Source organism: Bombyx mori, chromosome 4 (genome assembly GCF_030269925.1).
Source record: "Bombyx mori chromosome 4, ASM3026992v2".
Classification (NCBI taxonomy): domain Eukaryota; kingdom Metazoa; phylum Arthropoda; class Insecta; order Lepidoptera; family Bombycidae; genus Bombyx; species Bombyx mori.
In genome coordinates, this window is record NC_085110.1 from 11,080,706 (window position 1) to 11,107,829 (window position 27,124).

At 35.2% G+C, this 27,124-nt stretch overlaps 2 protein-coding genes across 18 annotated transcripts in view; one reads left to right on the forward strand and one right to left on the reverse strand.

Moving 5' to 3' along the window:
• The window catches only part of LOC100884166 (chitin synthase A), a 44,857-nt gene extending 26,914 nt beyond the window's left edge, over window positions 1-17,943 (forward strand). The window contains exons 1-22 of one of the 5 annotated variants that reach the window (XM_038021717.2): window positions 3,810-4,092; window positions 6,540-6,784; window positions 7,711-7,877; window positions 8,423-8,750; window positions 8,859-9,058; window positions 9,149-9,467; window positions 9,549-9,769; window positions 9,873-10,140; window positions 10,216-10,478; window positions 11,233-11,443; window positions 11,605-11,805; window positions 12,056-12,282; window positions 12,582-12,749; window positions 12,833-13,138; window positions 13,208-13,449; window positions 13,534-13,690; window positions 13,765-13,917; window positions 14,584-14,760; window positions 15,634-15,801; window positions 15,886-16,129; window positions 16,693-16,838; window positions 17,420-17,943. In XM_038021717.2, coding sequence (XP_037877645.1) covers window positions 3,971-4,092; window positions 6,540-6,784; window positions 7,711-7,877; window positions 8,423-8,750; window positions 8,859-9,058; window positions 9,149-9,467; window positions 9,549-9,769; window positions 9,873-10,140; window positions 10,216-10,478; window positions 11,233-11,443; window positions 11,605-11,805; window positions 12,056-12,282; window positions 12,582-12,749; window positions 12,833-13,138; window positions 13,208-13,449; window positions 13,534-13,690; window positions 13,765-13,917; window positions 14,584-14,760; window positions 15,634-15,801; window positions 15,886-16,129; window positions 16,693-16,838; window positions 17,420-17,608 — 4,722 coding nt within the window. In that variant the 5' untranslated portion in view covers window positions 3,810-3,970 and the 3' untranslated portion in view covers window positions 17,609-17,943. 5 annotated transcript variants of the gene reach the window in all.
• LOC101744476 (COP9 signalosome complex subunit 8) lies at window positions 15,488-21,756 on the reverse strand. Of its 13 annotated transcripts, none has more exons than XM_062668249.1 (6): window positions 21,710-21,753; window positions 20,840-21,011; window positions 20,695-20,765; window positions 19,767-19,948; window positions 18,691-18,941; window positions 15,488-15,788 (listed from the first exon to the last, which is right to left on the reverse strand). In XM_062668249.1, exons 2-5 carry the CDS (start codon window positions 20,891-20,893, stop codon window positions 18,691-18,693), a joined length of 558 nt encoding a protein of 185 aa, XP_062524233.1. In that variant the 5' UTR covers window positions 20,894-21,011; window positions 21,710-21,753; the 3' UTR covers window positions 15,488-15,788. The 13 variants fall into 13 exon arrangements, with proteins under 13 accessions (XP_062524233.1, XP_021206761.1, XP_062524234.1 ...); XM_021351086.3 differs by having other exon boundaries at window positions 21,526-21,725; XM_062668250.1 differs by lacking the exon at window positions 21,710-21,753 and adding an exon at window positions 21,674-21,693.
• Between the last annotated feature and the right edge of the window lie 5,368 nt (window positions 21,757-27,124).

The following is a 27,124-nucleotide window of genomic DNA, read 5'->3' on the forward strand; positions in this document are numbered from 1 at the left end:
ACTTTACTGACTTATTGAGAAGTTTCTGTAGACTTTTGATCATAAATTCCGTCGTTAAAATGTTGTTGAATAAAAAAAATTAGGTTTATTTTAATCTATGCACTCCCTTACCGTACTGCTTTTGAAGTAATTTTCATTTTACATCCTATTTTTTATCGATCGGTCGTTAATGACGAGTACACCTCTTAAAAACAAAAAGTTTCAAGTCATCTTTTAAAACACGTGACATGATTCTCGGTGAGATTTTTATTTGTCTAGAGAAAATATATTGCTTTCGAGCAAGACTTCTTCGGACTATTTCATTGACTGATTTAATTGCCCTTTAGTACGACTAATACCTGGAGGTCCAGGTCGTTTTCTGTTACAATCCGAGATTATTATTTCTATCAGTAGCCGGTTACTAAAGTAATAGAAAGTTCATAGCGGATCGAGATTAAAAAAATTGCCATTTGCTCCGTACATACTTTGTTTAAAATTCGTTAACAAAAATTAACAAAGATTGGCGCGAAAATAAGAAAACACAATTAATTTTGACGTGAATATGACGGGCTCCATATTAAAAATTAGTGTGTTGATTTATTTTTAGTATTTATTCATTTCAGTATTTATGGCTAAAATTTTAATGTATGCACTAACTTACTTAAATAAAATATAGCATATTTTAACGAAACAGAACTCGGAAGAGGCAGACAAGGGGAAAAGATAACAGACACATTAAGCATGAAGCATATTCTCCCCACCATCCTAACAATACAGGTCGTTGGGCCAGTGGTTATCGGTATGGCAATCACTTGGCCTCTCGGTAAAAGACGAAATATCTGTACTATATTATCTAATGCAACTGTAGTAACTGGAAATTCGATATACCTGGAAAGCAGTGGCTTTCACGGTGTGGTTTATTTACATATTATTCGCTAATATTTGTTTTTCTTTCTCCTACCTATGCTGATAGCGCTGAGAGGCTATTTCAGCTTCTCCTTGACGTGTAGGTGAGTTAACGGGGCTCAAACTGGAAGTGTTGCTAGCACTGGTGCTTCACAGAATCTACCACCGCATTGGAAACGCGACCCACTGAGAAGATCCGGCGAGCAACTCAGTGGGCTGCGTCTATGGGTTCATTTACTCGTCGTGCCTGAGATACCTAAAAGCACCGTTAATGGATCGGGAGGATCCGTAATGACGTGTTTAGGGTATATTTGTTGTGTGCGTAGTGTGCTTAGTGCGAGCTCCAGCGCCCCTAGCGGCAAATGAAGGGAAGCTGTTTCAACTCCATACAAATTTGAGTTAACTTTTACGCGATCGAGAAGTTAAAAAACTCGCACACTGGAGCTATTCCGTTTGATCAAACTATTTAAAAAAACCAAATTTAAAGTAAATTGTTTTACCTGGAGTTTAGTTCGATCCGCCTCAAGGCATAATGCGCTAGGCTAGATCGTGTGCATTTTAAGGTCACAGCTATATTTAAATATAGCCAAGATTAGGTTCGAATTGCGACCTCGCTAAAATGTTAGCGACTGTGTGAATGTTGCAAAGATATGTCAAAAGTTAAAGGCACTAAAATGAGTTTAAGCATTTATATACGAAAAAGATTGTAGAGTTAATAAATACTCGTAAACAATTATATAATAATATGATAAAACTACAATCCATTTAATGGTTTACAAAACACAATAAGGACTACAGTTCGTGATAGAAAGTAAATAACAAAATTTCTTTAAATTGTGTTATTTTTTGAGTTTATATATTTAGACTATTGGTACGCCTACGTATTATAAATTTATCGCTCGAAGATCTTAATATGCCGTCCCGATATTAGTATTACTAATCTAAACACATACATTTATCCCAAAGCTAAAAACTACTTTGATTCACTACATATCTTTTCATTAACCAGTCCTTCGCAAGATACAGGTATGAAACACCGGACTTCTCAAAGCACTACTTTATTTATATTACGAACAAAGATACAATAGCTAATTTAATGCCTAAGGCGTTCCCAGTAAACCCAAGAGTGGTCGGTGCTAGTGCTGTCACGAATTGTTTTTGGTAGAGGCACTTTTATTTTAAATAGAAAATCATAATAGGCAATTAAAAAACAACACAAAAAGCATTCATACATATGTATATATGTACATAATATACAACACAATATTATAATAATATAAAGTTACATACTTTTATGTTACATTAATCAGACATCTCAAAAATTACAGATAGACATATAAGACTATGTTTTTTTTTATTGCCCTTGTAGGCAGACGAGCATATGGCATACGGTAGATGTCTATGGGCTCCAGTAACCACTTAATACCAGGTGGGCTGTGAGCTCGTCTACCCATTTAAGCAATAAAAAAATTAATAAACAAAAACGGCCCATCTGATGGTGAGTGGTTACCATTACCCATGGACTTCGCAATGCCAGGGGCAGAGCCAAGCCGCTGCCTACTGTTAAGTACTCTCCACAAGCCTCAAAATATTGCAAGTCTAGTTATTCGATGTTTTCGCCAATTCTTTCTGAAGAAGTTGCCCATTATTTGAACGCAGCATAAGTACCATCATCCGTTGCACACCTAACTCTACGCCATTAAAAAACGGACACACCCAAGCGCAGAAACCATTTAATCTAGCGCACCGCTTAACATAAATTAAACTTATGCTGATTTGATAAATTTCGACTTTCGACTTAATTTTTTTATTTAATCGCTTTTGTGTGTGAGAAGCTATCGTAGCAAACTGGCATGTCGGCAATTAACGAGTGGACGATATAATTTCTCGTGACCAGTGCCGCAGAACCAAGATACCGCTGCACAGTGGGAACGTTATACGTTAGACAAAACATAAAATTGTTTTTTGGGTTTATTGAATATGAGTACCTACATCAAATGTTGGGCCAAGTGCATAATAGAGAGCTATGGATACACTTGGTAGAGGCTTTGGCCATTAATATAACGTTGGTGGTAAATCAGTTACACTCTAAATAAAAGGTTAATTTTGTCTGCAAATAGAAAATATTAAAATATATAGAGGGATAGGAACATAAGTAATAATGCGGTGCTAAATTCTCCGTAATGTAGCGGAAGTCCTATTTTATTGATATTCTCGGCTTGCGAACAATTATTTAAATCTTACTTGATTGATTGATTCGTCATTAAATCATAAGTAGAAATATAATACTTGCTATTCAGTACGTCCATGTCAATTAACATGAAACCTTATGAATAAATAAAGTCAATACCATTAGAAGAAAATCGTGCACTGACGGACCAGATTGTTGAAAAGTTGGTAAGAGTTTGAAGAACACCCCAGAACTTGAAACGTGTTCCTTAATCAGTGCACCAGTAATTATACCACATTAATGTCACAAAACTATTTAACATTTCATGTTTACAGTTTAAAATCATTCGAGCTACATCTGTTCTATCTATGAGATAGAAGCAAGGAATGTATGCTGGCACAAATCAGTTAAAGTTATGTCACAATTCATCATCACAGCCCACAATTGTCCACTGCTGGACATAGGCCTCTCCCAATCCACACCAGTGAGCCCGGTTTCGGCTCTCTTCACCCACCTCTTGCCGGCCACCGTTCGGAGGTCATTGCACAATTTTCAGCTGCTTTTATTTTCAAAACGAAATTATCACTTTATGACAATGTTTTTATTAAATCATAACACGTATTATTACCGTAAGTACTAATATTAGCATTCATGCAAAATACCTTCATTCGTTTAAATTAATATTCACGTTTTGTCCGTCTAAGAACAATAGCGAATCACTGGGCAGCGTGGTGGACGCGCATCGCCCCACAACAGTCACTATTGCGATCGCACCGTTGCCTGTCCTCATAAGCAATGAGTTATTAAACAATATTCGGACGGACAGGACATCTGTCTGTCACAAAAAAAAAATCCTCAACTTTCACCAAATTTCTTTTTAATTTTTGCGATGTCAGTGCTGTGATTGTTTGTATTATGAGTGAACAAGAACGTAGGAGTCAATACGAGAACGAGGAGACGGAGGAAGTCGTTTACATTCCAAATAACAATTACTCGATATACAGTAATGGAACTTTGCATTACTGTAGCATATACAGGTAATGAGAGTTTTCTTACGGACCTAGAGGTATCTTAGCCTCTAAGCTATGCAATTTTATTGCACAAGCGGCCGAAAAATACTCTAGTGAATCAAAAAATACATGGAATAAGCATAAATACATAAAAAGATTTTTTTTTTTTTTTTTTTTTTTTTTCTTTTCTTTCTGGCTTTTGTTACTTAGATTAAAGTACAATTTTGCCAACGTCGGGTAGTGGAGGTATCAACATAATTATGCTAGGACATTTACATAACATTTACAGGCATGAACTGAAAATAGAGTTACCTATTTAGTTTTACAATTTTTGTATTTAACAGTTAGTAGGAACTACAATTTTATATTATTAGTGTCTATGAAAGATGCAAGCGAGTAGACTACCTTTTTACTGGGGAAAGTTAATAGGAAGTTCATGTTGATGGGGAAGGGGATTATGTTTTTTAATAAAGTATATAGGGAATCACAATTATTGTTAAGAATGCAGTTGAAGAATATATGATCCACAGTACCTTCCTCGGATCCACAGTCGCATATTGCTGTATTTCTTACTTTGAATTTGAACAGCTGGACAGGAGAGCAAACGTGACCCAGTCGCATTCTGATAAGAATGCTAGTGGTACTTAGATTAATATTAATCGAAATTATGAAAAAAAAAATGATTAGAAGGCAAAGTATTTCAGTTCGCGACTGGGAGAAAACGATTAAAAATGTTGATGTACATAACAACTAAGTACTTATTAGGTGTATGTGTGAACGTTATGTGTATGTTGACGCTGTCGTCATGGCTAATTAAATCGTACTCAATCAACAACTTTCTATTATGGTTTGTAACACATCATCGTCTTTACAATTAAAGAACGTGGTGATACCTAAGGCATAGGCTTAGTAATTATATAAGTGCATATACTAGGTATTTTTAATTATTAACTCACAATTCTTTATATGACCATTTCCTTATTTCTATAAACGGGCAGAAAAGCTCTCGGCGCGCTTATTGTTAAGTGATTACAAAGACATAGATACCACGACCTGAATGATAGAGGAACCTTGATATACGAAAACCCAATGTCGAACCACACTTCGCAGAAGTAATTTATTTGTGGAAATAAACTGTATTATGTACCTGTGAGGGTTCACAAAACGCCATATCTGTTAATTTTCTAACATTCATACTCGTACATTTCAAATTATGTTTGAAATGCGCACTTAATTAACTTTGGAAAATCATTATTTAATGTAAATTTCTTGGTAAATATTTGTTATACGAGGTTAAAGCAGTCGTCATATTGTTCTATCAACATTCAATTAAGCTACTAAATTCATGTTACCTTTGTCTTACGTAAACCCTACTGTCACAACCAGTACGCCAAGAACGTGGCAAGTGTTGAAACACAGAACACAGTATTCGTTTTCTATCCGCATAAAGGTATATGATATTAAACACGCGAAGGTCACAGTTGCGATTTTCAGAAACGAATCGGAAGGAAGTTGTTCGTAGCTATTCGAGTTGTTCAATGTGGGCGCGCAAGATTTCTCTACATCATCACCGAGCGTTGCGTGAAAGTTCTTTTTCTCCGTCGTTGTTGACAGTTTTTTTTATTGCTTAAATGGGTGGACGAGCTCACAGCCCACCTGGTATTAAGAGTGGTTAGTGAAGCCCATAGACATCTACGACGTAAATCCGTCATCCACCTTGAGATAAAAGTTCTAAGGTCTCAAGTATAGTTACAACGCCTGCCCCACCCTTCAAACCGAAATGCATTACTGCTTCACGACAGAAATAGGTGGGGTGGTGGTACCTACCGGCGCGGACTCACATGAGGTCTTACCACCAGTAAGCTAGGAGGAGAACCAAGGAGCATTAACGAAAAAAAAAGTCTTATTAAAAAAGCTATAATAAACGTCCTTGATATAGAATTAGTGTGGGAGTTTTATGAGTTCGTTCTGTATTTTCACCCACAATGCAATCGTCTTTTCTGGTTTAAATGGTATGATAGCCATCAATCCACCTCAAGGTGGGTGGCGACATTCACGGGTGATGTCTATTGACTCCGATAGCTTAATCACAGAGCCGTGAGCTCATCCACCCATCTAGTTATTAGATACTTCCTTTTACTAATATCTATTATTTACCTAGCTACAATTATCTCATTGTATTACTTATTTTTATAGCACTATCTGTCAAAGCTGTTAAGACACTCGAGTTTGACTATGTATAGGTAACAATTAAACAAAACACTATATGATAGGTATGCCGATTATTGTGCAATAGAGAAAGTTTAAACAATTTTCTGCATTGCTTAGATGTTATTAATTGTCCTATCTTCATAATAATATTCACATGAGGTAACGAAAATTGTCTCGGGTGTATGTAAGGAATAGGTTGTTCTGGTTGTCCTATTAATTTTCTCGTAGTTTTATTTCTAATCAAAATATTTTCTCCATTTCAGTCAGCGCACAGTACAAGAAACGAAAGGATGGGACGTGTTCAGAGAATTTCCGCCGAAACAGGACAGTGTGTCCATGGAGACTCAGAAATGTTTGGAATTCACAGTGCGAATGTTAAAAGTGGTCGCTTACCTGGTCACCTTCATCGTGGTCCTTGGATCAGGAGTTATCGCAAAGGGGACAATTTTGTTCATGACGTCACAAATTAGGAAAGACAAGCGATTAGAATTCTGCAATAAAAACTTAGGTAAGCCTGAGCGTTTACATTTAAAAAAAACCGCTGTAGATACCTACAGGATTCAGTTTTTGGATTTGGTTTTTACTTTATTTCACGGTTGGTACACTAATTACAAAGTTTCACCATTTGACTCATTGCGAATGGTGACACGAACTTGACATTGTGAACGCTTCATTGCCTTAGTGACTGTTACCGTCGGCAAATATTGTGAATCGACCCCACAATATATGTAGGTATATATAATTTAACTGGTTTTTATTTTAATTTTAAACACACCGTTTCAATGACACCAGTCTAATGAGATTCACTTTGTTTATTATTTCATGAACCTACGAGTATTAGAATTAATTATATTTTTGAGTCCTTTTGCCATTTATTTATTGCCTATGGATGAACGAGCTTATTATGGCTTACGGGGCGTAAACGAGCTCACCTTACAAAGTTAATGGATTTACTAAGACTAATAAGAATAATACACTCAAAACCTGCTCCATTGGGACAAAGAACTTCGTAGATTTCATTACTTTTTCGCGAGATTTAATTAAAGTTACTTTTGCAGTTGTCATCCTTACAATTTAAAAAAAACGATGTCTCCATTTCTGATACATTGAAATATAATGTGGTTTATGTGAACGACTGAAACATTATCCGAGTTTTGATTTTATTTTTTGTTACAATGTTAGTTTCTAGAAGGCTGTTAGCCCACTGAGTTTCTCGCCGGATCTTCTCAGTGGGTCGCGTTTCCGATCCGGTGGTAGATTCTGCGAAGCACTGCTCTTGCTAGGGTCAGTGTTAGCAACTCTCCGGTTTGAGCCCCGTGAGCTCACCTACACACGTTAGGGTGAAGCTGAAATAGCCTCTCAAGGCTATCAGCATAGGTAGGAAAAAAAAAGAAAAACAAGGCTGTTGTACTTTATAAATAAATATCATTTCAGGTCGAGATAAGCAGTTTGTGGTGAGTTTACCAGACGAGGAGCGTGTTGCCTGGATGTGGGCTATCCTAGCTGCCTTTGCTATTCCGGAATTAGGAACGATGATCAGGTCTATAAGAATATGCTTCTTCAAAACATCAAAGAAGCCGAGTTTTGTACAATTTTCTGTGGTAAGTACTAAAAGTCAATGAAAACTTGTAGAAAGTTCAACTATATTAAATGCTACATTCGAATAAAAACACTTTTACAATGTTTCGTGCAAAGAAAACAAAATAAAGGAAGGTTTTTGAGAAAGTACTGGTACGTTTTAATCGTTTTGCTTATTTTTTCCAATGAGCAATAATATTATTCCGTGCTGTAGGACAGCTGTGACAGATAGCATTGAGACGTCGAACTCATAAGGGCCTCACGTGTGTTGGGTAATGAGTTCGTCTGTACAAAAAAGGTACTTGATACTTCATGTGCTCAAGAGGTGTCCGTACCACTAGATATTCAATGTTTGTATTATGTTAATTGTGATGAAATGCATTCAAAAGTACTCACGCCATACATTTGTAAATGTTATGGGAGTTTTTATGTATAAGCCGTTCGCTCATTAATCGTCAACTAGCGTTCTCCATATAAGCAAATCTTCTTGTTCGCAGACATTGTATTTATCAACTATTCAACGCCGCAGTATATATCTTTAGTTAATGATTTAATCCTTCTATTTCAGGTCTTTATCGCTGAGTCCTTACATACCATAGGAATGGGTTTACTATTCTTTAAAATCCTGCCTGAATTAGATGTAGTCAAAGGAGCTATGATAACGAACTGTCTCTGTATAATTCCCGCGGTGCTCGGTCTGCTGTCAAGAAACTCTCGAGACTCGAAACGATTTGTCAAAGTCATCGTCGATATGGCCGCTATAGTTGCGCAAGTGACCGGTTTTATAGTTTGGCCCCTGTTGGAAAACAAAGCTGTTTTGTGGTTGATCCCGATCTCTGCTTTATGTATTTCGTTAGGTTGGTGGGAAAACTATGTGACACGACAAAGTCCAATAGGTAAGAGTTAACAAATATCACATTTTAAAAATTCAATGCCTGTGTATGAAAGCAAGACATTACTATCTAAGATACATAGTTTCAATTGCAAAAATTTAAAAATTTCAGGAATAATCAAAAGCCTGGGGAGACTAAAAGAGGAATTAAATTTTACTCGCTACTTTACGTATCGATTCATCTCCGTGTGGAAGATTTTACTGTTTCTTTTCTGCAATCTATTCTTCATGTGGTTGGACGGAGATGAACCGGCAATGTTTTTCCAACTTTTCAATCCTGGATTTGGGCCACATAGCATTGTCGTTGAAGAGGTAAATCATTTAGACCCGGTTTAACTATAGTGGATCAATTATATTTTATTCAAACTGGCAACGTACTATTATATTAATTTCTCTTTTTAGGTTCAAATCCAACTCGGGGGAACGGTTATTCCAGATTTGGCAAACATAACCCTTACAGGAGACTCCGTCGAAATCGCGGCTGTACATAAGTCCGCCGTCTACGTCATGATGATCCAAATATTTGCAGCCTACATCTGCTACATCTTTGGGAAATTTGCTTGCAAAATTGTTATTCAAGGGTTCAGTTACGCTTTTCCGATAAACTTGGTCATACCTTTGGTGGTGAACTTTTTGATTGCTGCTTGTGGTATCAGAAATGGCGACACCTGTTTCTTCCACGGAACGATACCGGACTACCTATTCTTCGAAAGCCCTCCAGGTAACACTGTTTCTTTTGAAGAACAAATGTATTGACTACAGTCACAATGTGTAATGAAAATAATTTTTATTGTGGTTTCAGTGTTTACGTTGAGCGATTTCATCTCTCGACAAATGGCATGGGTTTGGTTGTTATGGCTGCTATCACAAACCTGGATCACTATTCATATTTGGACCCCCAAAGCAGAACGTTTAGCTTCCACTGAGAAATTGTTTGTGTTGCCTATGTACAATGGTCTACTCATAGACCAAAGTATGGCACTGAATAGGAAAAGAGATGACCATAAGGATGTCAAAACAGAAGTGAGCATAGATACATATTCACCTCATATAGTTAACGAAGCTTAGGAGCTTGAAGGTTTAACTTATTCGATTAAAATATAATTTTGAAAATATTTATTTTTAGGATCTTGCCGAAATCGAAAAGGAAAAAGGTGATGAATACTATGAAACAATATCAGTACATACAGACAATACTGGATCTTCCCCAAAGACTGTGAAATCATCAGACCAGATCACGAGGATTTATGCTTGTGCTACTATGTGGCACGAGACCAAAGATGAGATGATGGAGTTCTTGAAATCTATTCTTCGTCTCGATGAAGATCAGTGTGCTCGCCGCGTCGCTCAGAAGTATCTTCGTGTAGTAGATCCTGACTATTACGAATTCGAAAGTATGAAAATTTCTTACAATTGACGTAGGTGAGCAATTTTGTTTTTTTGTATTAACTAAGTCATTATGTTTGCAGCTCACATTTTCTTGGACGACGCTTTCGAAATTTCGGATCATAGTGACGACGAATCTCAAGTAAACCGGTTTGTCAAGCTTCTGGTAGATACCATCGACGAAGCTGCTTCTAATGTACATCAAACGAACATTCGTATACGTCCACCGAAGAGATATCCTGCGCCATACGGAGGTAGACTGACATGGGTGTTACCAGGAAAGACTAAAATGATCTGTCACTTGAAGGATAAGGCAAAGATTCGACACAGGAAACGTTGGTCTCAGGTGCTGTAATCACATACATTTCTTTATTTCGAAGTTTTCAGTTTTTTATTGCTTAGGTGATTAAATGAGCTCACAGCCCACTTGGTGTTACGTGGGTACTGGAGCCCATAGCATCTACGACGTAAATGCACCACCCACCTTGAGATATAAGTTCTAAGGTCTCAAGTATAGTTACAACTGGTATACTGTATACGGTGAATATTGAATTTTTTGAACTTCTAATTATATCGGCTTCTAATTGTTTATATCGGTATACATTTCTAATTATATACGGCCAGACGACAAGGCCACGCACAGTCGCCGTCGTCCTAAGCAGGTCCTAACGGATCAGTGTGCATAATGCGTTTTTTAACGTTCTCTATAGTGAAAAAGTTAGTAGTAAGTAAAAGTTAACCCAATTTTGTATGCAGTTGGAACAGCGCCCCTAACGGTAAAGTAGGCAAACGATCCCATTCCATACAAATATCAGCTAACTTTAACGCTATCGAGAACGTTAAAAAACTCACACTAAGCACACAACTCTCAGCGCTTTTCATTCTGCACTCCAAGCGCCAGTCACAAGCAAGAACAAGAGCAAGAGTTCAACGTGTAACCTTACGACATATCCTGCCCCGTAACCAAATTCTCGTGCAGGAGCTGACAGCAAAACTTGTTTAAGTCCCAGTCCTAACAGTTTATGTTCATTCGGTATACTAAGTGTAAAATATAAACGGCGCACAAAAAATAATTAAATAAATTGTTTTTTCATGATTAGGTGATGTACATGTACTACCTTCTCGGTCATCGTCTAATGGAATTGCCTATTTCGGTTGATCGTAAAGAAGTTATGGCTGAGAATACTTACCTGCTTACACTCGATGGAGATATCGATTTCCAACCTCACGCTGTACGATTACTCATTGATTTAATGAAGAAAAACAAGAACCTCGGAGCTGCCTGCGGGCGTATTCACCCTGTTGGATCTGGTAAGTTATTTCAAACAGATTTCCTAGCGAAATTAATTAATTTTATTCTTTTTTTTTTTAATCCAACCTTTCCTTACCCAATCCCGTGACCCCAAAACTTTAACAACAACCTATTTATTGCAGATCTAATTTTTCAATGTTTGTTGTACCTAATTTCACAGGACCTATGGTGTGGTATCAATTATTCGAGTATGCTATCGGACATTGGCTGCAAAAGGCCACCGAACACATGATCGGCTGCGTGCTCTGTAGTCCCGGATGCTTCTCGCTGTTCAGAGGAAAGGCTCTGATGGACGACAACGTTATGAAGAAATATACTTTGAAATCTGACGAAGCCCGTCACTACGTACAATACGATCAGGGTAAATATGGGAATATCTGTAACTAAATCGTCTTATGGGATAATGGTGTACCCAAAAAAGTCAATTTTGTGAGTTCAGCATAGGGTATAAGGATAACTGGTTTGTTGTTTTTTACGTTAAAGTTCCTAAGGCAAGCTTAGTGTTTAATTTTTAAGGCAGACTAGTGTAATAGAATTTTTTTTAGTTTGAATAATTTGATTCTGTATATGATTTTAACCTCTCATTGTGATTAATGTTTTACTATAAACAGGAGAAGATCGATGGCTATGCACTCTGCTACTTCAACGTGGCTATCGTGTAGAATATTCAGCTGCATCGGACGCCTACACCCATTGCCCTGAAGGTTTTAGCGAGTTCTACAATCAACGACGTAGATGGGTGCCTTCGACCATTGCTAACATTATGGACTTGCTTGTGGATTATAAACATACCATTAAAATCAATGACAATATTTCCTCACCGTACATCGCATACCAGGTAATGTTATTTATTTTATTTATCGTATGGCATTCGTTTACACTGCGTGGCTATAATTTAAATTTACAGTTTGTGAAATAATCGATAGCTTCTTCTGTTACATTTTTGAGATCTTCTACTTGGCCTGCGAATTTCGTTAGTGGGCATTCCATGACAATGTGGCGTATAGTTTTCTCTGGGCATCCGCATTCACAGCTTTCGTTTGTATGTAATGTAAGCTTGTAATGTAAGCTTCTATGAATAAATCTGATATCAAATACACTGTATTTTTTTAAACTACCGTTAATGTAATGTTACAGATGATGTTGATGGGCGGTACGATTCTGGGACCTGGAACTATATTTCTTATGTTGGTGGGTGCTTTTGTGGCCGCTTTTAGAATTGATAATTGGACATCCTTCGAATACAATCTATATCCTATAATGTTGTTTATGTTTGTTTGTTTCACAATGAAGTCAGAATATCAAGTGAGTACGAAAATAGTGTGTCATAGTATTTGATATAATAAAAAAACTGAATATTATTTTATGTGACATGGTGTTTGTTACAGTTATTGGTCGCGCAAATATTATCAACGGCCTATGCTATGATAATGATGGCTGTAATTGTGGGTACAGCACTGCAATTAGGCGAGGACGGTATCGGATCCCCATCCGCTATATTCTTGATTTCACTGTCAAGTTCTTTCTTTATAGCGGCCTGTTTACATCCCCAGGAGTTTTGGTGTATCGTTCCCGGTATCATTTATCTATTATCTATACCCTCTATGTACTTGCTTTTGATTTTGTATTCTATTATAAATCTGAATGTAGTATCGTGGGGTACGCGAGAAGTGCAAACCAAGAAAACAAAGAAGGTGGGTTATATCTTGCTCTGTTTTAATTCGATGCCGTGGTGCAGAGCATAACTCTATTTGTTATTTTAGGAAATCGAGCAAGAAAAGAAAGATGCCGAAGAGGCGAAAAAGAAGGCGAAACAAAAGTCCCTTCTTGGTTTCCTGCAGGGTGTCAATTCTAACGAAGAGGAAGGCTCCATAGAACTATCGTTTGCTGGTCTTTTTAAATGTTTACTGTGTACTCATCCTAAAGGAAACGAAGAAAAAGTACAGCTCATGCATATCGCTTCAACACTTGAGAAATTGGAAAAGAAAATTGAAAACGTCGAGAAGTCAGTCGTTAGAAATATAATTTTAATGGTAAAAAAGAAACATTAATTTCGAAATTATTAAAACAAATTATGTTTCAATTTCAGGGCCGTGGATCCGCACGGTCTATCCAGAAGTCGCAAACTATCGCTAGGCCCTCGTGGTAGCACTAACGGAGACCACCAGTTGGACGCTCTTAATGAGGACCCCGAAGAAGAAAACGATTCCGATTCCGACACCGGCACTCTATCCACTGAACCAAGGGTAAGAGCTCAGACACGATTCATAGATTTGTTGTATTTTGCAAACATTGAATAAGAAGCACGTTTAAATTTCAGGAACGACGAGATGATCTTATAAATCCATATTGGATTGAGGATCCCGGCTTGAAAAAAGGCGAAGTAGATTTCTTGAGCCCGCCCGAGGTACAATTCTGGAAAGACCTTATTGACAAGTATTTATATCCTATTGACGAAGACAAGGACGAGAAGGTAAATTAGAAAATTTTTCGAGTTACGAACATTAATAAAAAAAAAAACAATGCAACTATGCATGTTTCTGTCTCTGGTGTCTCATAGTAAACAGGACCCTAATTAATTAGGGGCCAAATTACCCTGTGTTATTTGTCTCCGATTGATTACATATTAACAAAAATAACATTAATATTTTCTTTCAGAAAAGAAGCCGACGCGTTTTACTCTGAATCTATTAATATGAATGTTTGGTACACACACTAATGCAAATTTTATTTCAGGGAAAGAAAAAAAAAACCATTTATTGTATTTTTTATATTGACCTTCCCCTAATTTTAGGCACGTATTTCGAGAGACTTAAAAGAACTGAGAGATTCTTCTGTATTTTCATTCTTTATGATCAATGCTCTTTTTGTGCTCATTGTATTTTTGCTACAATTGAACAAGGACAACCTTCACATTAAATGGCCCTTCGGAGTTAAGACTAACATTACCTATGATGAGGTCTCACAAGAGGTAACGTCAAACTCCACTACACAGCGATCATCATTCAACGATGACTCGGGACCAAGACTCGCGACGCCTCTCTCAAACCTTTGAACTGCCCGAACAAGTTCCAATCCCAGTCACCCTTGAAAGTTGATTACAATGTATCATATATTTTTGTTTTATTAAATTTTACAGGCTCGCATAGCAGGCGATCTACTAGAACTTCGCAATAAATCAGTTTTCGCATTTGTTATGTTCAATGCTTTATTTATATTGATAGTATTTTTATTACAACTCAATAAAGATCAGCTTCACGTGGTCTGGCCTTTGGGAGTTAAGACAAACATTACGTACATGGAGGAAACAGGCCAGGTACAGCCGAATGTTACCACAGAATGTGTGTCACTTCACACGTCTAACGACCTTCTTCTAACCGGTCTGGTCTGTCTTTGGATGGCACAACAGCATGAAATCCCGAAGACACGAAACCTAAATAACTTTGGCTACACTATTGGTTTCACATTTTCTAATAATACGAAAAATTCTTTAAGTCCCACTCCTATTGTCTGAATAATTTTGATTAATAACAAACATATTTTTTATAAAATGAATAAAAATATATAATATATCTACACTTATTCCTTTAAAGGCAGTATTCAAATAGCAGAATTACAACAATTTTATCAGTGAATACTCACGCACGTTTATCCAATACTATGGACTATACCTATACACCCAAGAGTCAAAATTAACGACTGTACTGTTTATTAAGGTGGCGGTGTCTTTTCTATTAAACGAGGTGACAGGTTCACTGGTGTTTTATGTACAATAACTACACACATCCCTGAAAAATGGTGGATTGTTTAATTTGACTGCGATTTATGTGTTCAGGTTGTGTTTGATGTTGTTGTAAATCTTTGAAATCCTTTTCTTGTGAATGATAATTACGTGGAAACACTAGATCACGTATACTTACTCACTATCATCATGATGTTAGTGTACACGTACAATGTCTTGAATTTTGTATTTAATCCAGCACTTGCACGTCACGTAATAACTATTATTGTTTTTTAATAATATGGTATATAAAACGAACTGATTATTTTGAAATTTGAACTTTATTATTAAGGAACAATACGAATCATTGGCATTTTTAAACATTCTAAATTTATCTACTTTAATGTGATTGCAAGTTTTAACATAATAAAAAAAAAACGTGGATTAACATTTATTTTGCAATTTCAGCTTCTCATCTCGAAGGAATACTTGCAATTAGAGCCTATCGGTCTGGTATTTGTGTTCTTCTTTGCCTTGATTTTGGTCATACAATTTTCGGCCATGTTGTTCCATCGATTCGGAACTATTTCGCATATTCTATCATCGACGGATCTCAACTGGTTCTGTTCAAAGAAAGTACGTACAGAGCTGGAAGTTTATTATAGTAAATGAAATTACTTAAATTGGCTCTTCAATTAAATTTTCTATATTTTTTTGCAGTCGGAAGATTTGTCACAGGATGCGCTTTTGGATAAGAATGCAATAGCAATAGTGAAAGACCTTCAGAAATTAAACGGTCTGGACGATGATTATGATAACGATTCAGGATCTGGACCACACAACGTCGGCCGAAGGAAGACAATACACAATTTAGAGAAAGCTAGACAGAAGAAACGTAACATAGGAACACTAGATGTGGCTTTCAAGAAACGATTCTTCAATATGAATGCTAATGATGGTCCGGGTAAGATAAAGCGAAGTATTTGTCACCGGCTGAGTGATTGCCATTGATAAGCTATTGTCAATAACATTCTTAAACTAAATTTGGGCGAATCATAAGCGCGATTTTTTTGTAAAATTGGTTTAATTCTTAATCAGTGTCCTTACATTGTCGTTCCCTGACCACGTTCACGAATAATTAAGAAGCAAATGGTCTTTCGTTTCATGAGAGTAAATACTACCGACGTCCATTCTTTTGGGTATCCGACACCATCAACACCACGAAGAACTTTCATTTTCTTGGCAGAAAAAAAAATTCTTTTGGGTATCCGACACCATCAACACCACGTAGAACTTTCATTTCCTTGGCAGTTTATAAGAACACATCTCCAATAATCGTCCTGCTTAAGTCGCATTCCTCATTTATAAGAATTGTGACCGCCACATTCTAGAAGTATCTTTCTTGTAATGTTGCGCCACCGTGCACCGTCCTGGGTGATATGAAACTCATCCCATACTAATGTCTATTATAATATTAAGTGTTCATAATTATAATAGGCACTGAAGGGCTTTTTATGATTATTTCAGGTACCCCAGTTTTAAATCGTAAAATGACATTGAGAAGGGAGACATTGAAAGCTTTAGAGACCCGTCGTAACTCTGTAATGGCAGAAAGAAGGAAGTCGCAAATGCAGACACTTGGCGCTAATAATGAATACGGTGTTACTGGAATGGTATGAAATAGTTAACATGCTGTTTTTTTTGCTGAAGATGGGCAGAGGGTCCGCCTACTGTCGTGGTAAATAGTTAAAGTTGTTTAAAGTCGTCGTGGCCTGAAGAATAAGACGTCCAGTGCATTCGTATCTTGCGATGCAACGGTGTTCGAATTCCAGGCCGATACCAATTTTTGTACTGAGTTACGTACTCAACAAATGTTCACGATTGACTTGCACAATGAAGGAACAACATCGTGTAATAAAAATGAAACCCGCACTTACTCACTTAACATCAGATGGACCGTGAGATCGTCCACCTAAGCTTAAAAAAAAACAGCCCATCAACATCACGTATGCGTCAGATATGAGGTATTAACACTTCGACATTACCACACAACTGCACGGGATCACATGTTTGCTTCACAGCAGAAATAGGCAGAATGGTGAAACCCATCCCTGCCGCAAATATCTCCATCAGTATTTAGTATAGTATTTAAACAATATTATATTTTTAATTATTTTATTATTTAGTTTTATGATTTATATTGTTATTAAGTTTTTCCGTAACCATGGTATTCTAATGATTGTACTATTTTCAGCTCAATAATAACGTTGGACCTCGTCATAGAGCATCGAATGCTAATATTTCAGTGAAGGATGTATTCTCGGAGCCCAACGGAGGACAGATCAACAGGGCCTACGAAGCCTCACTCGGGGACGACGATGACTCAAATTCCATGCGACTTCAGCCAAGACAAAACCAAGTTTCATTCCAAGGGAGGTTTTAACTAAGAGTTGCCAAAACAATCGTCCCAAGTGACTTATTCTTACTTTAAAAAAGGATAGGAGTTATGAGATTACAATTAAAAATAACTGCTTGTGATATTTTAAAAATCTTTTTGAATTTACTAGTGTGACTGGAGTAAAAAGGAGTCACTGAAAACTATTTTAGAATTAATAGCTTTATTTTAATTAAGAATTTATTTAGCTCTTTCAATTTACACTGCCAACTTATTTTACGTTTTTTTTTATTCCATTATAATCTCAGTAGAAGTTAAGAAAACCATTTTTTTTTACCAATTATAGACTTCCAATTTTGTTAATAAATGAGATTAAATATAAATGACATTCTTTTATTTTAACCTCTAAGTTCTTTTGGATATTGCAATCGCAATTGAATGAACTGAAGACCAAATTTAGTCTCAAATTCGAAATATTTTCCTAAAACCAGAAATTTTAGTTAAAATGTGCCTTTGTTGTAACTACATTTATATATTTGAATGATTAAATAGCTTTCGATTAAGAGCAGGCTTTGAAGTATGCAACAGAGAACCGTCTGCTTTGTGTGCAATTATGTAGTAATTTTTTTATCCAAGTTTCATTAGCTTTTGATGAATATTTGGATTAGTGTTTTATTTTTCTGTATTATTATTTGGGTTTCAGCTAAAACTTATAGATCTATTATTTAATACAATATTTTCCTAAAAAAGATAGCATAGATATCTGATCTATGATATATTATTATTAATACCAATTACAATTCAAAATGTTCATATTGAAAAAGTTTATGGGTATTTAGAAACACACCACCTACTTGCAAAAGATAACTTGCAAAACAGAATAGTATTGCAATTTATATAAGATGTTTTATTTTAACAAATTATCAATTAACTTATTGCAGTTCTTGAAGTAATTTGATGACACAAAATGGAGGCATTTAGTATTATTAACTATCATAGCTAATGCCACTTTCCCTCAAGGGGTTGAGAGTTAAGGTTTAGACTCTACAGGCTGAGTTGCTTACTTCAAAGCCAACTTTGGGATTTTAATTAAGATCTAATCTAGAAACTGATTTATTTTCGAAACTTACTTAATTTTCTAAGAATGACACAAATTCTGTTAGTTTGAAAAGTTGATCTTCACTAGAAGTATGCAATGGGGCTGGTTGTGCTGGGGGTAAGGGATTCACTGTCATGCCATCATCATGTAGAGTCCACCTGCGATCTTGACAGACTTGTAATGTGGCTTCCCTGCTGAGACCAATCATTGAGATCAGTTTATCTATTTTTATGGAACTGTACGATCTTCCGATAAGGTTTAGAGTCCTTTCTCGAACATTTTCTGTGAAGATGAAAAAAAATGTGATTGTATATTTTTTATTTAGATTACTTCATCAATGTGCGTCAAGACAGAAATAGAATGGATGGTGGTAAATTTTAAGCCCAAATTACAAGTAAATACTGACTGGTGATTAAAGGTCGGAAAGGACTGACGATGTTCATATAACACTCATTTCACATTGCTGGATATTCCCTCACATAATACTCATTTTCATATGTCATTGTGTAAGAAAAGTAAACCTTTTTAACATTTAGGGGAAACATTTCCTAAAAATCATTCCTTTCAGGAATTTCCCAGGTCCTGATGTAGCAAAACTAAAAATTTTTTTTTGTTTTTTTTTTTGTTGTTGTGTAGTTATGATTTTGGAACTCAGCACAGTTTAACATTTTTTTTATTACAAATATAGAAATCCCTATCAAATTAAGCCCCTTATTTATGTATCATAGTGGTATGAAGAAGTGTTTAGTACAATGGTATTTTTAAGTTTAGAATCTGATAGTCTTCATAGTATTGTCTGTTAAAATTTATTTACACTCGTACCTAATTTGACACGTCATATTTCAAAATTTCAATATTAATACTTCTTTGGTATAATGTTCTTTGTAATTTACATGTTATCTTATTCAGTTGAAACTACTTTTCCAAGATTCTTGCTTTTTAATATGGCAGATTTTTGGCATATTTTCATTCACATATGACAAGTGGCACACAAATAATACTAACAAACATTTTATAGAATAGCAAGCAAAGCAATTGATTATAAAGAAAAATCAGAAATTTCTATGAATGTATGAGTTATTCATAGCGTTTCATAAATATTGTTACCTTCCAAAGCTCTTATAATGTTGGAAACTGGTTCTGTCCAAGAGTAAGCTGCTAATGCCTCATATGTACCAGGTAAATCTTTTTTCCACAGTTTCTGTCCAATAGCCCATATTGCAACTATTTCAGGGGAGCTACTCATTACATTTTGTGGTATTCTCTTCCATAAAAATTTTGCATTACACCTGCAATTTAAAGTAACATACTCAATTTAGTGTGGATAATATTGTATATGAATCTATATACTCTACTATCAACCACTAGCTTTACCATCTTCTCTATTACCAATACTAATCAACCAATTGCCTACTAGCTATCAAGTTTTTATTTAGTGGAGTTTACTACTTTGTTAGTTATAGTGTTAGTTATACAGCTATACTAACATCTTTATATCCTTATAAATTATAAAATGTCTTAGATACTAAGGCACTACCCCTTCTTGAGTGGCCACCTCAACCACAACAGGTCCATAGTGATAATAGAATAAATTAAACTACTTTTAATTACTAATCTCACTAACTTGGTAAACAATGAGCATGAAAACTGAAGTATTTGAAACATTGGAAATAATAATAATAAACACAATATGAAACAATTAACTTAATCATAATCACATAAATACTTTATGTCATTAAAACAAAATTTTATTTTATAAATATTTTATTATTAAACAAAATAAATTGATTATAACAGGCCAAGAAACAAGATATAGTAAACTTTCACACTAGACTTCCCCGAGACTTTTAAAAGCTTTTTAAGTGTACTACTAAATAATTTGGTATTTGGTATTGGTAAATTGGTATTAACTTAGTACAGCGTTATATGCTTTGTAGGTGATAAATATATTATTTTCAAAAAATAAATGTGATTTTCCGTCCAAATAAGAATATTATGATAAGAAATTAAGTGAATGTTGCTTTAAATTACTCACAGATCATTTTGATACAAATAAATAGCTAATAGCTGAGCGTAAGTCGAGGGACTGGCTATTCCATTTGGTGTCTGCAATGGAATAATTTGGATTAAAATTGTTGTAGTAAAAACGGGATAAGCTTTTCTATTGAAATACTTATTACCTCAAGTTCTTGCCTTTCCAAATCAGCACAAAGTTTATCGAAATTCGTAATCATTTTGTCTCTATTACTATCATGCAACACTAGAATTAATACGAATTGATATTTTAATAATGCACCAGTTAAGAAGTCCTAATAGAAAATTGTTGAAAATTGTAAACTTCTTGTTGCCACTCTAGAAGTAGAACATGATAAACATTAACCACAGAGGCTAATAATAAAATTAGAGATACAATACTATTCAATAACCTCACAAATTCCAAAAAACCAAGAGGTACCAAAAATACAAACAAAAGTTTGTGGGGCCATAGCTTCAAGCTTGTCTTTAACTAATCTACGTTTATAACATTGAAGATTGAAAAAAGTTAGATTCATTAAATGGAAGTGAATACACGACAAATATATTTACTTTACTTATTATTAAATTAAAAAGCGGTCTTTTAATATTTGCGTAAGATATTTGTGCATCTTAAGTGATGATAAGTGTGAGAAAATTAAACAGTCACTGGATGTGACTTCTTGGGCTCTTGCCCAAACACCAGTGAAGACTCACTAAAATTCTAAGATTTGGATGAAGAAGATAGAGGAGATCTTAGATTTTTAATTATATTACAAATAGGAGGAGATTATTTTATTTCATCTCCTCTCATATTGTATTAATTTATTTTATTGACTATTCAACTCATTACCATCGGTAATGGTTACAATTTCAAATAAATGAACTTTATTTCCGTCTGATGTATTTTTCTTGTTACAAAGTATGTATGCATTTAAATTTTAATTATTGAATTGATTTTAATGATTGATTGTCTGATGTATTTTATTTAAACTCGATACTTTTGGAATAGGATCGTAGAAAACCAATTGCCATACTGAAAAATTATTTAGAAGAGCTCTAGTTTTTTACACGCCATTTTAAAAGAATCTGTCAAGTGTCAACTTGGCAGATATGGTTTTGCTTTTCTAAAACAGGAAAAATGAAAGAAACAGAAATGATATCATACAGTCTATTTTATCCAATTGCAACTGTTTGTTGTACTATGAAAAGTAATAAACAGGTGTTAAACAGTTTATACGAGTAAGGCCCATTAATAGATGGTTTAACCTGAAAAAAGACTAAATTAACAGTTACTTTACAATTCACCTCCCGCGTTCTCTATTGGAAGACTAGCCATAAATACGTTTACAATAAAAAAATATATATATATTTGAACCAATTTTCGCATGTCAACGTTAATTTTTTCTTTGATGAATGGGAACAAAGTAGTGAAGAAAATAATCCAAATACATCCTCTCCGAAAGCAAAAAAAATATATCTAGAGAAATGAAACGACTCAGCTTCCAGAAGCATGTTGCTTAATTAAAAATATGACATAAATTTTGAATCTTAAAATAATGGAGGTAAATTAAAAACAACTTTCGGAATACACAAAGGGCGTGACCGAATAAAAATCGATGAGAAAAATTATAAAATTTTATTAAGGACTAGCGGCCTGCTCCGGCTCCGCTCTGGTCTTTAACAAAATTTTCAACGATATTTAATATTATAATTATGTTTTATTTTTTTAAATAAAATAACAGTTATTACGGCATAACTATAATAGTTAGTCATATGCTATCGCGACACTTTTTGTAAATAATAATGTGCTCTACAAAGTCGTAGTACATTATTTTATTCTATTAACAATAGTTTTCGCAGGGTACGCGGTGTAAATATAAATATTTTAGGTATTTTTTTTACACCTTTGGTTACATTATTGGGTTTTTAGTCAGGAACCTTATTTTTTTCAAAAATATTAAGTGTATAATCTATGTATGTCACTCAGAAATAGTGTAGCTTCCAAACAGTGGAAGAATTTTTGAAATCGGTTCAGTAGTTTCGGAGCCTATTCAATACAAACAAACAAACAAACAAATCTTTCCTCTTTATAATATTAGTATATAGAAGTATAGACAATTAATTACCAAGCTTAAACTTAGAGCTCTACAGAACCTGCTCAATTTGTCAATAGGGAAGATTATCGGAATTATCTGGTTTCAGTGATAATTTCGTGGAATGCTAGCTATTGAGGAGGGTATGAGCTAGATTTTTGGAAAAAAGTATTAGCCGTTGATTTAGGTGTATCTTCTTGAGGTTTATGATTCTTGAGAAGATGAACCATATCTATGTTCTATAAACATTCTTTCTTTCAGCAAGGGTCAGTAACGATATGTGACAACATATCGTAATCCCTTTAAGCGTGGCTGGAAAGCTTTCTCACTTTATCAGAGCAGAAGATTGGTGGTCGTTTATTTCTGATATTAAGCCGCTTGGTTATAGGTACATAGCTTTATTTTATTCTTCTGGTCAATTTTGGAGAAACGTGCTCTAGATCCCATGAAATGGTAGTTGCGAATTTTTATTTATCATTGACGACATTTCTTTATTAATTCCACAAGGAAAGTGCGTGAATTAATTATCATTATTAGTTTTGCTACTATCCGATGTTTCAACTTAACATAGTTTAAAATGTACGGTGATTCGTTTAAATCGTTAGCACGTTTGCCGTTGATGGCCGATGCCAATAGGTTAGTAGCTCTGTTTATTACAAGCAAAATTCAGGTCTCATGTTTTATATCACGTTTTTTTTTTTGAAGCCGATATTAGGTCGGCAGTTTTCTGGGTTCTATTAAAAGTGTCCATTGATAAACTGAATAATCATTGCGAGCACCAAACTATTTCGAGTTCAACGTTCAGTTAAGATTATGCAACCTCAATTTTTCTAATCGAATTATACGGCTATTGATCAAGGGTTTGGGCGGTCTTGCTAGTCGACTTGTCGATCCATTTCACTATGGCTTGCGTCACTGAGTGTGACCAATGAAAGAAGTTTAAAAACACATCACCACCGTGGAGCCATTTTTTAATTTTTTTCTCACAATAGATTCTGCGATGTATAAAGTAAACATAGAATAAAAGTTCCAGTCCTAAAAGACATGAAGAGGCGGTTCACGAAACCAAAATGTGAATAAATTATTTCCATAACACAAACAGTGTGTTTAGTGTGAGTTTTTTAACGTTCTCGATAGCGTAAAAGTTATGTCAAATTTATATGGAGGTGGAACGTTTGCCTATATAGTTTGTACTGTTGCATACAATTTTCAGGTAACTTTTACGCTATCGAGAACGTTAAAAACTCGCACTAAGCACACAGAAAATAGTACCTATTCGTTTAATAAGTAAAGCATCGTCATTTTAGTAAATTCAGATTTTACTGTCCCCGCTATGTAATAGGTAGCTTCTTAGAAAAGCTTCAGAGGGCACTTAAAATATGTCATTTAGTTTGTTACAATTTGTACCTACTTATTCTATATTTTAACACTTATTCTACATTTTATCTTAGAATCAACTCATCTCTTAAATATTAAGTGTACAGTGAAGTTTCCTCATACCATAAGTTGATTTATGTAGGCTATATAAATTGACATCAAAATTGAAATAATCAGGAAATTTGTGACAATTTTAAATTCTGGGATCCCACAATATGTCGATAATAATAATATAGTAGGCTCAACCGGAGGTGATGGACTGGGTCGCTGAGTCACTTTTCAATATTGTCGCTCATACCTAATGCTAATTTTCTCGTTATGCTTGTATCAATTTGCATTTTAATGAGTTTTCTTGCACGGAGGAATAATACTTTACTTACAATAAATTGTTTTCATTTTGTCACTATGTCAAACAATTTTTTATTCATTCCGAGAAATGTTTATTTACTTTGAGTTTGTATTTTCTAAATTATAAAAAAATATTACCAATTCAGTGTGACCACAGTTTTAAGTGGCTAATTTTAAGACTGAATTATTTGTCACGTTTAAGCTTGTTTTTCAAATTGGCAAATTCCTCCACACGTTTCCTCCTTTTTAATATTTCGTAAGTAATTATTGATAAGTGTTGAAATTAATTAATACTTCTGCTTTGCTTGCCTAGACGAGATAATTAATTTTATTGAAAATAAATGGTCATTTAATGGATTATTGCCACTTATCGGTGGCAAACCTATTAAGTACAATTTAATTAAAGAAGGCACGTACAATATTTGCATCTTAAATTAATTAATTAATGTTCGTCACAAACTCTGCGTAAAGGTAAATCATTTTATAATTTGCTTTAAAACATGTCGCATTCAAACGCAACTAATGTCCTATACTTCCCAATAGTTACTGAATAGCGAAGGAGCATGGCAATTGACCCCATTCATGGAGGGAATAATTATTTTGCGCAAGGTGCTTCGAGCAAGGAGCGTTCGTCACTTTCACTATTTGTCGGTTTGTCCAATGAAACATGTCACGCTCTGCTAGTAACCAATGGGTAGGCTTCCAGCCCCGCCTTGCAGCAGAGGCGTGTTGCGGTCCCAGCCCAGGTGGCCACGACAATGCCGTGCACTTCAATTTGCGATCTTATGATGGACAACGTCCTTCGTGTTAGGACGACGCAATTGAACATTAAAATCTTTAGCGTTTGATTTATTCGCTTTTCACGGCTGGGCGCTGATTAAACAAGACTGAATGTCTGCGAAATTTATCGTGATATTTTATGTTACAATTTACGCTTCGCTAGACCCGAAACAATACCTAGTTACTTCTGTTTATCGAAAATTATATTTGTAATCCGTGCACAGAATGTTTAAATTGGCCTTGTCATATTGAATTGCTTTATATTAACCAAATTATTAATAGGTAAGATACCCGGTGTATCTAGTGCTGCGAATGATGCCTGGGTTCAAATTCGGCACGCAAATAGCAATTTTTCCAAGTACGTGCATAGCCAAAACACGTGTCTGCCAAGACCTTCTTCGACGAAGGAATGTTATCGTGTAATAAAAGTGAAGCATGCAAATTTCTAAATTTGCAAAGTCACTGGTGGAATGGTATTTTTAGCATGCGTAGGTATCACCCTCCTGCGGTCGGCACCTTAAAATAGAGGTGCGTTTTGGTTTGAATGGTGGCCTTCATAACGGATAACGATATTCTCGTTATGATGTTAATGATGTCCGATAATCACCTAGCATCAACTATGCAAAAAGCTCGTTTGCCGATCGTGACCGATTAATGTGAAGACGTTAAGTTTTTTACGTCATGAGCATTAATCCTTTGAAGTCGAGAGTATTACACTGAGCTCTCTGGCGAAGTAAACGATCTGCCACACCGCGAAACGGGCAACTTCAAACTTGTACCCAGACGTAATAAAAAGTGTCACCAATACCTATCTACATCACATTTTTTTATTCTTTATTTTTTTTAACATCTCACAAAAATTGCTAAACTAATTTCGATCAAATTTGCTATATTTTTTTATATATATATTATAAAGAGGAATAATAAAGAGGAAAGATTTGTTTGTTTCGAATAGGCTCCGAAACTACGGACCGATTTGAAAAATTATTTTTCCATTAGAAGCCGACATTGTCTCTGATGAACATAGGCTACTTTTTTTATTTTATTTTTTTGGTTTCATGTGTGTTTTAATGTTTCCGAAGCGAAGCGAGGGCGGGTCGCTAGTTTGCTATAAGCCTAAAGACAATTGAAGCTGGTACATAAGACAATTGAAGCTGGTACATACGTACAAGATGTATATGATGTTCTGAGTAAAAGAAGTCGCGTGGCTAATATTTCTAGCTGCTGACTTTGTTTTACAACCTACATGAAATTAGTATCTATATGCTTTAAGCATCGATATTCGATGGCTTTAAGCTAATGAACGTTGGTTTCCGTTTATTGGCGTTTCGTTTTTTTGCGTCTATTTATATATCTTACCACCAAAGTAAGAGTCAGATAGAGTAGGTACAGCAACTAACGTCCAGTAATTAAATAATAATAATAAATAACTGAGAACAAATCACGCATGATCATCCGGCCACAAATTAGATTTCCCTGTGTTATGGGTACCAGAGACGGACATACATACTTATATTCGTTTAAATCTTTACATATATAGATAATAAACACCCAGACAAAGAGCAAACAAACCTGTTCATCACATGAATGTTTACCCGTTGTGGGAATCGAATTGCTGGTCTCAGCAAGTTCTCTTAGGGTGATCACCGTGAGCTGATCTATCAGCACGCGCGTAGCAGAAAAAGGCCTTCAAGCTACCAATGAGGGGGTAGGATTTTTTTTAGTAAATCCATAAGCTCAATAACAAACTGCATCTATCTCATTTTACAACAACATTCAGATTTTAATATAATGGCTTAATGGCTTTCGTGTTAGGACATCTACGGACTCTGGTAACTAACTAAGATGGAG